The sequence below is a fragment of the Tinamus guttatus genome, unplaced genomic scaffold (genome assembly GCF_059628265.1).
Source record: "Tinamus guttatus ecotype Peru unplaced genomic scaffold, ASM5962826v1 Tinamus_guttatus_pri_ptg000004l, whole genome shotgun sequence".
In the NCBI taxonomy this organism is placed as follows: Eukaryota; Metazoa; Chordata; class Aves; order Tinamiformes; family Tinamidae; genus Tinamus; species Tinamus guttatus.
Window position 1 is genome coordinate 16,274,208 of NW_028288538.1, and position 15,509 is coordinate 16,289,716.

The following is a 15,509-nucleotide window of genomic DNA, read 5'->3' on the forward strand; positions in this document are numbered from 1 at the left end:
CAAGAAGGTGTACACGCCCCCTTCCAAAAATGAGCTTCCAATATGCCAAGAAAAATAGCTGTTTTGGATATTTTCTAGCTTGATGATAATGTGACTTTATACAGAATTGCAGAATTGTCTCACCGAAATTCCTTTCATAAAAATTTGAGTCTCTTAAAACATTAAAAGCCTAAATCAGAGAGAGAATGTCGTTTCTGCCTTTTCAGGTACTTTAGTAGGAGCTCGTGAGATTTGGCACCATGGTGGCCCTTTCCTTAAAGATCTGTGTCCGCCAGTGCAACGTGGTGAAGACGATGCAGTTTGAACCATCCACCGCGGTGTACGATGCCTGCAGAGTCATTCGGGAGCGAGTGCCGGAGGCTCAGACCGGGCAAGGTGGGTCCCTGAATTAGTTCTCTGTTACCTAACTGGTTGAACTGAAAATAGAGAGACAGACCTGTGGGTCTTTTTACTCTACTAGTGTTCTGTTTGTCCATCTACTAGGCAGTCTGGGAGGTATTATTTATTAGTAATATAAATCAAAGTTCTTTGGAGTTGCATGTAGAGTGCATATGTATCTGTAAGCAACTAGAGATAATTACCTTCTTTTTAGTTTGGGAAAGCGGTTTTTCCTGCAAAAAGAACTTTGGTGAAATGGTGACTTTTTACATGAATTGTCTGAAAGGCAATTCCCACCTCACCTGCAACTAACACTTAAGTATTTTTACTTAAGTTGAAGAATGGAAGGTGGATGAAGTGGAAGCATAACCTCAAAATGTAGTGGCCATGCTGATTTTATTAGATGGAATTTCTCCCTCTCTTCCTCCGCTTCTTTTTCTGCCATGAAAGTCCAATTTTCTCTTTTGTTCCACAGCCTCTGACTACGGATTGTTCTTGTCAGATGAAGATCCTCGAAAAGGTATATGGTTGGAGGCTGGAAGAACGCTGGATTATTACATGCTGAGAAATGGGGTAGGGGGCAAGTTTGTTGTTTCTCATCAACCTTTATTTTTAGAGAACTTGGCTGGAGAGGGAGGAGGGGTGCAGAAGCAGTTGTTGCACTGGGTGTGTCAGATGTGGCAATATCAGTTCTAAATAAAATAAACTAATAAAGGAACTAAGACACGAGTTTGTTGTACTCCCTGTCTGTCATCTACAGCCAACGCTGCGCTTCTGAGTAGTGCCGAGAAGTGGTTCAGCTTAATTTTTCTTGTATAGGGATTATTCTTTCTGTATCCCAGATAGTTGCTGAGGCATAGCGGATTTGAACGTGCCTGGAATGTGGCTGTCTTACACGTGCATTTAAAAATTACTGGTCAAAGCTCCCACTGCAGTCCACGTAGCTGCTTCACATGCTAAATCACTTCTGCAGCACACATGCTGTGAGCTATCCTGTCTGTTTCTGTCTTGCTGACTAAGAAAACTGTATGAAAAATGACATTGTCATTGTTCAAGAGTCTGGGAGAACTACAAGGAGTCACTTCTAAGTCTCTTACTTGAATAAGTTTACTTATATTATGCAAAACAAAACAACGCAACAAAACCCAACGTATTCATGGAGGGGGGCGACTGAATGAAATAAGAGGAACAGTGCTTCAGTCCTCTACTGTAGTGGGTGGTTTTGTGTTGTTTATCAAAAACATTTAGAAACAGTTTTGTTTACTCCCTAGGATATATTGGAGTACAAAAAGAAACAGAGACCTCAGAAAATACGGATGTTAGATGGTTCAGTGAAAACAGTCATGGTGGATGATTCTAAAACAGTGGGTGAATTGCTGGTTACCATTTGCAGCAGGATAGGTGAGTTTGAGACCTACATATACAATTTTTTTCTGCTGTATTCGCATCCTCAATGTGTATTCTGGATTAAAAAATGAGATCCTTTTTTGTTTGTTTATTTATCAATCAATATTTATCAAAGACTTTTCTAAAAGCTGTTGTCTAGGCTTTCTCATAAAAGTTAGTAGAACATTTAGCTACATTGTAAACTATTTAAGTATACAGCAGATAACTTTATCTGATGCTTGTAACTTTCAGTTTTGCTGGTTCTACATATGCTTTTGTGCTGTGTAGTAGAGAATTAACACTAAACCTAATTGCAGTGACAAAAGGAAAAAGCTGTTAATATTGAAAATAAACCTAAACATAGGGTTTCATGTTGTTATAATTTATAGATCTGACCACAACACTACATTCTTTGTGAAACTGAATATGGAAATCATCCAGAGCATCTGGTCTAAAATGTGTCACGTTGGTTATAGTCTGTCTTTTTATTTATCTGAATAGAGATTTTGGAAAACTAATACAAATTTAACGATAAACATGTATTCACCATGGATTAGTTTAAATCATCTTAAACCTTTGCTCAATTCTCTTTTAAATTCAAGTGGCCTTAATTTAGATTAATTTACTTGGAAAGTGAATTAAGCTAAATTGAAATTAGTCCATTTTAATTCTGAGCAAATGCTTCTATGCAGGGTTCTAATGTGCTGTAACTAATTTACTTTAAAAATTAATTTAACTAATTTTCGTGAATGTGGTCATGTAGGCAAGCGTTTCATTTGCTTCCCTGTATAACATGATCATGCTTTACTGAACAACAGAGCGAGCAAGCAGAGCAAAGAAATGAGAGCAACGTAGCACGTAGGCTGGAGGCTTTGAACTGACTTTCAAATTGGCTTCATGTAAAATTCATAGAAAGAGCTGACAGTTTTAAAGCCCTAAAGAAGGAGATTCTTTACATGTTCTCCTTCACTGTGTTCTGCTATTTTTTTTCTACATCTACTGGGCAAACTGAAGTTACCTGGTTTCTGAGAAGTAATATTAGCCTGGCATGTCTGCATCCCACGATTTACTGCTGATTTAAAATGCCTCATTGTCTTAATCTTGCAGCTTCTCTCGGAAGATAACAAAACAAAAAAAAAAAGTATCTTTCTAAAAGTGACAAATACAAGAAAGTAATGGTAATTTGGAAGGATTATGTCAAACACTAGACAGTGGATCATGAATGCAGAAGTTGTAGAATGTTTTAGGAATCCTTTTCCCCTTACTGTTTCAGTCTTTCATCTGGATATTTTTACTATTAAGGAAAAGAATATTTCATCCATCCTTGAAGTGTATTACATTTTCAATATCATAAAGGCTGGATTTATTTATACTTGCAGGAATAACAAATTATGAAGAATATTCCTTAATCCAGGAAAGCATTGAAGAGAAGAAAGAAGAGAACACAGGGACACTTAAGAAAGATAGGACATTGTTGCGTGATGAAAGAAAAATGGAAAAGTTGAAGGCAAAGCTTCATACAGATGATGATTGTAAGTGGTATATTCCAAGATAATTGTTGGACAAATATTTTTCCACAGAATTATGTAAGAAAATGTATGGGAATGCTTTTTTTCTTTAATATTTCTCAGTCCTTTCTTGTATTTTGCACCGATGTATTTGTAATGTCATTTTCCACAGATTATTTTCAAGTATAGTTAAATGGACCATTTGTTGCTTCTTGCTGAGGAAGTCAGCATGTCACTTGAAATTTTCTTTGTGCGCTTCTTTTGGTGGATGGAAGGGCTGATAGGTGGGAGGGGAAGCTCTTTTCCTTACTGATTTCCTTTTTCCTTCATAAAAGTAGGATATAAAACTATTGATGCCTTCTTATTTCAAGCTTAATGCTGAAAGTCAACAAAAAGTAGTTTTGTCTTTGAAGGTATACTTTTTAAATATAAACAGAAGTTGTTGCAGAACTAAAACAATATTTGGTTTGTTTTTATAAAGTGTCATCAGAACAATGATGCGTTTTACATTAGGTGCTAACCTTGCTATGATAGGGTGTTTTAAAATGTGTTCAGGTATTACTATGTGAACAAAAGAATTGGCACTTTTAGGAGGAAAGATATTTCTTAAGTTGTTTTACAATGCATCTTTCAACATTTTAATTAAATGTTACTGTAACTATTCCTTCAACAGTATTCGTGAGGTACCATGCTGTAGTAAATTTGTATTTGTCAATGATGCTATTACTTAAAATCTGATTTATAGCAACTCTCTTCACTGAGGACTAGAAACATAAATGAAAGCAGCAGTGGAAATGCTCATCGTTACCTGATCTTCACAACTGAAGCACCAAAAGTTCCACAGGAACTTAAGGAAAAATTTCTTGACAGGGAGGGTGGCAGAGCACTGGAACAGGCTGCCCAGAGAGGTTATGGAGTCTCCTTCTCTGGAGATCTTCCAAACCCGCTTGGACGCAGCCCTGTGCCACGTGCTCTAGGTGACCCTGCGTGTGCAGGGGGGTTGGACTAGATGAGCTCTAGAGGTCCCTTCCAACCCTAAGCGTTCTATGATTCTATGAGGAGCATTGGCAACACTGCATATTTAACATAACTTGTCTGTGGTTTTGTTGCAGTAAACTGGCTAGATCACAGTCGAACATTTAGAGAGCAAGGAGTTGATGAGAATGAAACACTGCTATTAAGGAGAAAATTCTTTTATTCGGACCAGAATGTAGATTCAAGAGATCCTGTTCAGCTGAACTTGCTTTATGTTCAGGTATGTACTGTGGAGCAGTGGTACCTGTTCTGCCTTGTCTGGGCAAACTTATGTAGATCCATTAGAAGAAAAATAATGCTGAATATCTGACTCCTCCTTTGCTGAAATACTCCATCTTCTAGACTCTGGTTCTGGGTGTGCTATTATTCTATGTCTATTCTTCCAAGAACATCTGACAATACAGAAGCTTTCCTTTTAATCAAGTACTTCAAGCACAAGAATGCAGAATCAAATAAAGATCCACTTACTGTGGTGCCCCTTGTTGTGGCTTCCTTAAAATTCGTGAATGCATCTACCCGGACTTTGGGTAGGAGTTTCAGGAATTTGGGATGGCAATTTTCTGTAGGTGATACTTTCTCTGTAATGTTTTATCTCCTCATAGACCTGCAGCCAGCTTTCTGTGTTGATCCTTTCCCCTTTCTCCATGGTCAGTTGGAGAGCCTCTTCCCCAGCTCCTCTTCAGTGTTCAAGCCAGATAGTACAAGACAGGCAGGTGTAATGTTCAAACTGGGCCACATCACGGGATGCAGCAGGAGCCCGCCTAGATTCACCAAGATGCTGGGGATGTGGTACCCTAGCCAGGCTGGGAGTGTTTCTGCAGAAGATGCTCTTCAACAGTAGCATCTGGTGCAGCAAGCTCCAGTGCAGCCTGAAAACTGTAGGCTTTGAACTTTAAACTAAAGTTTGAAAAAATAAAGGGGGAAGTAACTGAAAAAGTTAATAGGACCTTCAATTGTTACACTTCCAGCTGATGCAGATAGAATTACTATAAGTTGTATTTTAAAAGTCTAAGGTACAACAAAGCTGGCCTTTTTTTTTTTTTTTTTCTATGAATTCACTAAATTTGTATCAGAATGAACCTTTTTCTTGTTTAGGTATTTTCTTTAGTTTGCTGATATGGTAGTATGCATTAATATTGTCATTCCACATTCTTTGCTGTATGAATAGAAGAGACTTCTGTTTCCAGAGCTATAAAATCATCTTCTATGAGTACTAAATTTAAACAAAAGAAAGGAAAATGTTGCTCACCTTTTCCTTTTGCTATTTCTATCTTACTATTTCTATTTAACCTACTAGTTATGTAGTTAAATATCTACTAGTTTGTGTGTGCATGTGTATATGCCTATATATACTTAAATATACATATATAAATGTGAATGTGTGTATATACTTCGTGTATTACAGATACACATAATAAAGGAAATGTGTGTTGGGTACTTGGATGACAAAAGCTAGCACCGTCAGGCTTTCAGTAAGTCTCTAGATATTCCCCAGAAAAGAATCTAGCTTTTATTTTTAGGCATAAACATGTCCACAGTGGAGTAACAAAGATACTCAGGCAGGAAGAGATGTTGCTTGTTTATTGGCATATGTCCAAATTTCAGAGATGTAACAGTTGTCACTGACGTGTCTTTGTTTACCTCTTACAGGCTCGTGATGACATTCTGAATGGCTCCCATCCTGTCTCCTTTGAGAAGGCCTGTGAGTTTGGAGGCTTTCAAGCACAGATCCAGTTTGGACCTCATGTAGAACACAAACACAAACCCGGATTTTTAGAGTAAACACTTTTGCTAACTTATGAATTTGGGTGTCTCTTCACTGCAACCTGGTGTCACTAAGCATAGACACAGTTTAGTGTATAAAGCAGAGGTAGCTGGATCTGTGTTTTTTGCAGGAGCTTTATTTGCATAAATCAGCAATCTCAGCTGCTGAAGGAACCTTTGGCAGTGGTTTGTAGGCAACATATGGCTCGCTCTGCCCCAGGGGTGCCAGTTAGGTGCATCTGGGTTCCTTGACCACATGGTGCTGTTGGCCATGCTAGAACTCTGAGGGCTGAGGTTACCCAGTAGCTTCCACCGCTTCAGTGCTGCCCCATTCTGTCATGTGAGTTCCTGCATGGGGACTGCCCTGAGCTACGCAAAAGCTTAAGAGCTGCATGTTGGTCATTGTTGTTTAAACTTGAGAGTGTGCTGAACAAGTTTATTGTGCCTCAGTTGCTTTGGAGAAATGGGGTTCTCTCCTTGCTTTGAATTCTGCTTTTGCCTTCATTTAGTACTGCAGTCTGTGAATTAAGCATAAATTAGTTATGTGCGACAGATGCTTGATTTGCTAGAAGAGCATGTGAATAGAAAGGTATTAGTTAGTCAAGTAATATTTGTATTACTGTGCGCAGAGGCTAAATTTTCCAGGCTTTTTTGTTAGTGACATTAATCAAACACATTCGTTGTCTCCTGACATTGCAAAAAGGAAGATCTAGAACCGTGTTCTTTGTCTCCAGCACAGGCAGAAGCCTGCCTGCAGGTAGTGCAGCCTTCCCCTCCATGGGCATACCTACTTGTATGTCCTCAGCAGAGCAAGTTGCGTTTAGATATACCATCTCTCTAGCAATTTTGACTATTCCCATTTTAGTTGACCTGAGATAAAATGAACAGAAGACAGGAGTTTGAGAAAGGAAATGAAGGAAGTAAAAGCTATTTACTGACCAGTCAGTCAAGTATTGGCTTTATGGGAAGCTCACAGAAACTTAAAGATGCACAAAACTGGGTGCATATTTGGTTTTTGTTCTGTTGCGTAAATCCATAGTGGGTGCTGGGTGCTGACTCCTGGATACTTAGCTTGATGAGCCTGAGTCTGCACCTCAGGGAATCATTTTAAGACGGTGACGTGTTTTGGAGCATGCATTGCTGCAAGCTTGGTTGTTCAAAACACATTGTTATTGAAGGAGTTCCCTGAAGCAGCTGTTCAATTTTGCTCAGTTATGCGAACAAATCACGTATGCAGACACTTGCTTCAGTTTCAATTAGAATGATCTGCTTTTCTTTGTCATCTCTTGATGCAGAGTGGCCTGGGAGCCTTTTCTGATAGAGCTACTGACACCATTGCAGCAGCCTCAGTGCATTCCTGATGCTCATTTTCCTGGACTGTGGCTGGTTGTGCAACCACCTTTCTCTGGGATTTGTCCACTAAATATTTATTCTTCCTTTCTCCCTCTGCTACTCTTCCAAAAAACATATTTCAACAGCAAACCATTAAGACTATTACCTCATGACAAGCTAATGTTGTGTGAAATGCAGATTTTTTGAAAATGCTTCTTTTCAGAAAACATTTCACTGGTGGTTTTCATAGGCTCTTAAAAATTGAGGGGCACTTTTACACAGATTTCATCCAATTATTTCTTATTCTTTGGAAGAACTTTGCTTCTGGTCAAGCATGGAAATAGTTATTTTCAACATAAACTTTATGTGATAGTTCCATTTAAAATATGGTTGAGAAGTGTCTACTCACTGCTGGAATCTCAGTGCACAGCAGACTCCTTAAAGATAATCCATCTGCTCATACAGAAAACATCTTGGAGCAAAATAGGGTTGTTGCCTTTTTAGCACTGTTTTAAAATAGCTTAGTTTTCCTTGTTTGCAGTATATTTATATGGACAATTTTTTTAGTCTTGGCTTTTTGTCACTGATAGATGATTCTTGGCATAGGTGAAGATTATTGAATGCATCTTATTAACACTTCAATATTGGCTGTTGGAATATCCTAGAAGCTCATGCCAAAGTAAATTGTGAGGGTTCTAGCCTATCAAATTGCCAATAGCTCTACGAGGAAGAGCATGGAGGAGGCTTACATTTTTGAATTGCATCTACAGAGGAGCTGTTTAAATTTGAAGATGAAAAAATATCTATTCAAGAAATCTTACTGTATATATGTAGATAAGAAAGGGGTGGCTAGAACTATTGACGCTTGCTTTTTATTTCCAAGGATGTTCAGTAATCAGCTCACTTTTATCCAGTCTCTTATGCTAACTCATGTCTTATGCTTTCCAGGAACACTCGGATATACATTTATGGTAATGAAAAACAGTTAAAATAGTGCCACAAGTATAATAAAAAGTTTTGAAGAGCTAAAGGAGCAAACTCAAGCTGGATCAAGTTGCATAGACACTGTTCCCATTAGATAATTTGAAATAAATTCATTGTCCAATGCGGTGTTGTATAATTAAAGAAATAAGGCTAAATCAATAATATATTCCAGGTAGTCTTGCCAGCTCCTTTAAACAAGGTGTTAAAAAAGTAAAACTATTTGTTGCAAAGTAAATGAAAATGTCTTGATTATAGGTATTAAAGTAACTTTGGAGTCTGTTTACAGCTAGTACTTTACCTTTCTCGTGGTGGTGGCTCATATGTTTTTACAGGTTGATAAATGGAAGATTATAAAAGGGAAAAGTATCAGTTCTAACTGCCAGCCTTGTTGGGAAGAACAAGTAAGGGCTGATGCTTAGTGCAGTAAGAGACACTTTGTTTTCTTATCTTTTCCTGCTCCAAGTAAGATTTGTTTGGCAGTCTGCTTTTAAAGAAATATGTGTTGGTTAATAAGATAGGCAGGCATACTTAAAGGAATCTGATAGCTTTTTTTTTTTTTTTTTTACATAGGAATATCAAAAAAAATTAACTCCTGTTAATAAAAGATGAGAGTTCAAAGTGTTGGTTAAACTTGCATTCTTATGCATAAATCTGTTTTACAGAGTTAAACAGAGTTTAACTGTTTATTTTTTGTTAGCCTTGGAAGTGAATTTAACTAAACTGTACTAAGTGAACTAAACTAAATTCTGAATAGACGCAACAGTTTCCAGACTAATAAGGCGTATTCAATCCTTGTATACAAAGCCAGTTTGGCTTCCCAACTTCTCCCCTGCACACTTCTGTCTCATGTAAGAAAGACCTGAGAAGGGACTTCATCAAGTATTAGTAAACCATAATTACTTGGACATTGGAAGAATCATTAGCAAGATCTCTTGCTCATGCTTTTATTTATATTGCTAGAGCTATGGAACAAACCAAGTGAATGATCTCATGACTGGAAGTATTTCTGAAGAAAGCACAAAACCCCGACTTACTCTTTGAATTATTTTGTCTGTTGTCTGCAGAAACAAAATAAAACAGGCTGGACTTTTTTAACCTCTCTTGTTTAAAAATTCAGAGTAGAAGCTATTCTCAAAACTCTGTCTAGCTCTCCACAGTAGTAGGAAGCCAAAGCTCTCTGTGTTAATAATGTGCTTGTGCACTGAATAAATCAAAATGAGGAGATTCTCATGTCATTCCTTCTGCTGCTATTCTCAGTTCTCCAAAGAGGGGAATCAGGAGAGGGCAGTTCTTTGAGCTGGAGAATTCTATCGTTTTATATTGAACTCAAGAGTGAGCATCCCAAAATTTATGAAATACAATTCACTTAAAGCTAAATATGAACTTCAGAATATATATGACATCCTTTCATCCAACTCAAGTGTTGCAGATGGGAAGATGCTGCTCAGAAAAGAGCTGTCATCCATTAAAGATGATGCTGATATATCTTGAAGTTGAGGTGATGTTTGGCCAAGATAAATTGCTTGTTTTTTTACACAGCAGGGAGGTACAGCTGGACAATGTTGTGAGGCATTAAAGGATGCACGCTGACCCGAATCTATCATAGAGACTTAGTGTATTCTGTATTCTGAGACCTTACTATCTGAGTGCTGCAAAAATTAAGACTGATTATTTATTACTTTGTTTTCGAGATAGTGACTGGTATTAAGTGCCCACTTACTGGCTTTGCATTTTTTCGGTACATAACATTGTACTAACATTTCTTGGAAAAGTGAGGGGAAGGAGTATCTGTCCTGCACGTCCATAAATCAGAGTGCTACTGGAAAGTAATAACAGTGTCTGGATTCGGACACAGAACTGGCTCAAGTTTGGATTCCCCCTTCTTCCCCCTGGCCGTAGTAAGTGCGTTTGGAAATGGATGCAAACCCTTGGAGTGCTGAAATACATCATACGGTTTAATGATGGAAAGTGTCCCAGCTCTTATTTACTTTTGATGATTTTTCAAAACATGAAGAGATAGCATATGAGGATATAGCCAAAATGTTTCTCTTAATTAGGCCAGTTATCCTCTTGACTTTACCCTACTTAGTCAGTCACAGTTTTGTTTCACTGAATAGGTATTTTATGCCTATTTTAGGAAGCATGGGGGATTTAGTGCTGATAAAGGAGTGTAGAAAGCATCCTTCTTCATGAAAGCACCATTAACTAGCGTGTCCTTTTTTTCCCCTAGTCTGAAAGAGTTCCTGCCTAAAGAATATACTAAACAAAGAGGGGCTGAAAAGAGAATATTTCAGGTAATTATGAAGCTAAAAAAAATCAATTGTTTCATTTCCTTTTCTTTGTAAGAAAAACATGAGTGCTCTTTCAGAGGCAGTATTTTGCACATATATGTGTACTTTGTATGTGTACCTGACTACACGTTCAGAAGGTAAGATATAAGAAATCTGTTAGCTTTTCTTTCTTCACTGGATTTGTTATCTTGATCCTTTTTTTTTCCCTAAGGATTATTCACTTTATTCTGAAGGAGAGTGAGCGAATATTCAGTGTTGTTAAGACCACATTCTATTGTGTTGTTATATAAGGCTCTTTATTTCTACTGCAATAGAAGTACATTTAGGAAAATCAGTTTAATTTCTTCCACAGAGCCCTTCATGCATTCATTGTTTAAGCATGAGCTTCAAATAATGGAGTTCAGTATTCCTCAGTATGTGATGTGCCTGGCACACACCACGTTGTAAAAGTCTGAAGCAGTTGAGCATGGAGCATAGTAATTCTGATGAAAATGGTCTTAGCCGAGTTAAATGTCAGTACTGAGAGGTAAAAAGTTGGCAATGTAAACAGGAAATTTTTGAGGTCAACAGCTGAAACCAAGTTATACAGTTTCTGGAAGAACATTCCAGTGACCTGTGATCTTCATTTGGGGTTTTATAAGTTGAACAGCAAGTACTTTCTTTTGACTCTTACACTCTGTCTAGGAATGCTGTGTCTCAGCAAGTCTGTTCTACCTGTAGTTTGTCTCCTTGACTTGAAGATAAGATTGTCTAGCACTTCCTTGTATATGTTCGGTTGTTGGTGGTGATAATGTTGCAGTTGCAGCAAAAAATATTTTACTCATTCATTTCCAAGTATGAGATTCAGAGCATGTGGCTTTGCCCATGTGAAATATGCACAGGTAGTTTCAATGTTGCCATCAGCACATGGACAAGAAATTCGTCAGTGACTGCACAGAAGCTGGGCAAAGGCACAGTAGCAGCAAGGCAGAAGCAGCAAGCTGTCTTTTGGAAAAACACTTGCCATTTTCTTAAGTTATAAAATTATTGAATTTGTCAGGTGATTTTTCTTCATCTGCAATGGCTCCTTTGGGCTCTTTGCTGCTCTCATGATGGTTAAAGAACTGTTCCTTTCAGGCAGGTTTTTCGTGTCTTCTGAGTGTGAGGAATTATGGGATGCAGACTTGCTATTGTCACATACTTAACTCTTGTTACAGGAGCACAAAAACTGTGGTGAGATGACTGAAATAGAAGCCAAAGTGAAGTATGTGAAGCTAGCACGTTCCCTGCGGACCTACGGCGTGTCCTTTTTCCTTGTTAAGGTAATGTGGATTTTGCTGGCCATATGTATGCTTGATTACTTTAGATCTCTCCTAAGCAAAATGTCAAATAGTTTTTTTCAGGCTTCTTCCTGAAAACCGTGTTTGGAATTTACTACATGGGACAAAATGATAATTTCAGTTTAGGTTCCTGTCATGTTGAATTCCAGAAAGACACTCTGGCATCTGCTGTGATTTTATTTTCTAAATTAACACTGTTGTTTACTGTCCAAGAACATTATTTGTGAAAAGGTTCACAAAAACCTTGTAATCTGCTGCATGTGGAAACTGCATCTGACAAGATCATCAGCTGTATGATTAATTTCTCCTAGCCCTTAGTGAGAGAAGGCCTTGGTGATCTTAAAGGAGTTTAAAAACAAACAACCAAACCAAAAAGAAAAAAATGGCCAAAGCTTGGTACCCAGAAACTGGCATTCTGCTGGGAAAACTGGACGAGACGAAGTATTACTGTCTGAATATTCAGTTACCATTGAGATGGAATAAAAGAATAAACTTAACCAGATTTTCACTCTTCCAAAGTTATGGTGTTAGGTCTTTATAGTTAGCTGAATGTCAGTAAGTAAGTCTCTTTCTCCCAAAATATTTATTCACCCACAAATTCTAATGAAGCAAATGAGGATGCAAATTCAGTGAAAAATCTCCCAAGAATACCATTCATCCTGAAAGAATGACCTTTCCTTTTGCTTCCTTCAAATGAAATTGTCTTTTTGTCACCCTTAATGGTGAAAGCAGTCTCAACTTTCCAAAAGAGCTGTTGAGCTCCAGCAAACTGGAGGTGATGAATCTTTTCAAGCCTATCCAAAGCTGTGCTGTTTTTCAGTATCATAAGCCAATACCCCCTTCAGACAATATATGTTGTTGACCAGGTACCTTTTTGGAGTAGCTGCATTTATTAAGTATTACCTTGTCAGAAGATCACCTTCTTTTCTCCCAGCCTTGAGAGGCTGAGGGGTGTAGTGCTCAGGACACTAAGCAACAGCATCTGGCAGCCTCAAGACTGATTCTGTCCTGTTCTTGCCCATCTGCAGAAAGTCTGTTATCGTGGCTTTTTTAACCAACTTCCTAAACTTCTCTCCTTAAAATCCCTCTTTTTGCAAGGTGTAGAAGAGGAAGGGGAGTTTCTTCCCAACTAATAAAGATCCAATGCAGTTGCATTTTTTCAATATACAAATTCAATTTTGAATATACAAATCTTGCCCAACTGTGCTGCCATATGCAATAGCTACTTTGTAGCTTAGTAAACAGTGACTTAGATCAATTTAAAAGGTAGTAACTGCACTTTCCTAATGTACTATATTTCTGTACAAGTGAAGTATTTGAGTTATACCTAGCTTGAGTTTATTGTCATTGAGATAAAAACGTATTGAATGTTAATTATGTCAGAAGAGTAATGATGTGAGCTTACTCTAAGCAAAAACACTAACTCTGGATCTCTGATGTCTTAAATACTAGCATTCCAGGACTGCACGAGCACTGTGCCTTGTGATGTTGGGATTTGTTGCCAAGGACCTGTAGCTAGTTCTTAATTTCAGTACATACTGTGTTGCTTTGCTGAGATTGTGGGGTTTTTAACTTGCTCGTGTAATTCATTAACCTGCTGATCAGCTTTTTTGGTTTTCATTTCTTTGTGCTCAATAGTGCTAATAACTGACATAAGAGTCGCTTTAGAAACTATAGTCCACTGCTGTTTCTGTGTTGTCATCTTCTCCCAGTGGTGTATTTATTAAGATGAATGATAATAAAGTAATTAATTGCAGGTGTTTGGCATATCTCAGATCTTAGTGTCAATACAATTCTTGAAAATCATTTGCTTCTTTTTTTTTTCTTTTCCCCTCTCTCTCTCCTTCTCCAGTATATTCCCTCATGTTTTTTCCTTTCTCCTCTGGCATGCTCCATCTGAATGTAAAACAATCCCTCATGTTCTGTTATAGGAAAAAATGAAAGGCAAAAACAAGCTGGTTCCTCGTTTGCTGGGGGTCACCAAAGACTCAGTGATGCGCGTGGATGAGAAGACCAAGGAGGTGTTGCAGGAATGGCCACTGACAACTGTGAAACGCTGGGCTGCCTCCCCCAAAAGCTTCACTCTGGTAATTTGCCTCTCTCTGCTTGGAAGGAGGAGAGAGCTGTTCTCCAAATCACAGCTGAAATGTGTTCTGTGCCCAACCACTATATAGCTAGGAAAGCCATCCTTATTAAGACCTTAGGACACTTGCATGTGCAGGTTATGAGCATAAATGAAGCTAGATGGATCATGCAAGCCTCTTACAATCATGAATTTAAAGAACTTGCGTGTACACAGTGGGTTTTGTAGCTTATTTGGCCCATTATAAGGAAATCATCTCATATATGAAAGGGTTCTTCACTGTTGGTAAAGCCAGATTCTGTGGTTGGAAGCTGATTGAAGAAGCACTTTGGAAACTGGATGCACATTATTAGTGATGTGAATGGTTACACTTTAGAAGAAGTTTTTGAAAAGTTCTCCATCATCCAGTGACTGTGTGACAGTCAGATTAGGTATCTTTGGGTCCTTAGGCATTTCAGTCTATACGATTATGATGAAGCTGCAGTAAAAAGCATCTTTTATTCACCATATGATCTTGGAATAGTCTCACTGACTGTCGGTTACAATAAAAGCAAAATAAAGTTTAGATCTTTAATTTTCTTTCTCCATTTTTTTTCACTCAATTTATTTACTTTCTACTTCCAAAGGGTTAATTTTTCTTTTTTCACCTCCAGGATTTTGGCGAGTATCAGGAAAGCTATTACTCAGTACAGACCACTGAAGGAGAACAGATCTCTCAACTAATTGCAGGTTACATTGATATCATCCTGAAGAAGGTATATTAAGATGACATTTAATAAAAACGCAGTAAAATCAGGAAAATAAACACAGAAGTGGAAAAATTACAATGCGTACAATGTGTTGTGAAATTAATTCTGTATTTTATGGTTTCGTGTAATTTATTTTTACGTATAAATAATTTAGGTATTTTTATACCTAAATTTAGGTAATTATTTAACCTAAATTTAATGAAAAAATTCAGGTAAATAATTTATTTTTAGGTATAAACAATTTGGGTATTTTTAGGTATAAATAATATCTCTTTTAGATTGATCTAAGTGATTATTTATGGAATAAAAAATCCAGGCTGTTAATAATAGTGTGGGTCGGGCTCAGTCTAGCATGCTCGGGCAGGGGAGGTGCTGCCTGAATGTGTATCCAGGGAGTAGCCTAAAGCTGTCTCTTCAACTAAGGATCTTAAGCTGGGAACTGAAATGGTGAATGAGGCGGGAGGAAGAGCTTCTATGGAAGCAGTAGGTTGAACTGCATTAAACGTTATCATATAATTGCCTTGAGGCTTATGTATGTATGCAACAAAGCTGAAAGAAGTATTTTGGAAAAACTTTGGAAATAAGTCATAGTATTGCCTAAGAAATACTATGATCAGTAAAGCAGAGAGATGTGTTTCATTTTTCTAGATAGAGGAAAATAAGTGTTTATAAAAGCACTA

General features: G+C 37.7%; 1 protein-coding gene across 2 annotated transcripts in view; it reads left to right on the forward strand.

Moving 5' to 3' along the window:
- The first annotated feature begins 212 nt into the window (after window positions 1-212).
- Window positions 213-15,509, forward strand: part of TLN2 (talin 2) — a 98,858-nt gene continuing 83,561 nt past the window's right edge. The window contains exons 1-10 of one of the 2 annotated variants that reach the window (XM_088519868.1): window positions 213-375; window positions 854-951; window positions 1,650-1,779; window positions 3,144-3,296; window positions 4,385-4,527; window positions 5,958-6,085; window positions 10,618-10,681; window positions 11,875-11,979; window positions 13,929-14,084; window positions 14,734-14,835. In XM_088519868.1, coding sequence (XP_088375994.1) covers window positions 240-375; window positions 854-951; window positions 1,650-1,779; window positions 3,144-3,296; window positions 4,385-4,527; window positions 5,958-6,085; window positions 10,618-10,681; window positions 11,875-11,979; window positions 13,929-14,084; window positions 14,734-14,835 — 1,215 coding nt within the window. In that variant the 5' untranslated portion in view covers window positions 213-239. The remainder of the gene's footprint in view (window positions 376-853; window positions 952-1,649; window positions 1,780-3,143; window positions 3,297-4,384; window positions 4,528-5,957; window positions 6,086-10,617; window positions 10,682-11,874; window positions 11,980-13,928; window positions 14,085-14,733; window positions 14,836-15,509) is intronic. The other variant, XM_088519876.1, reaches the window with a different exon arrangement.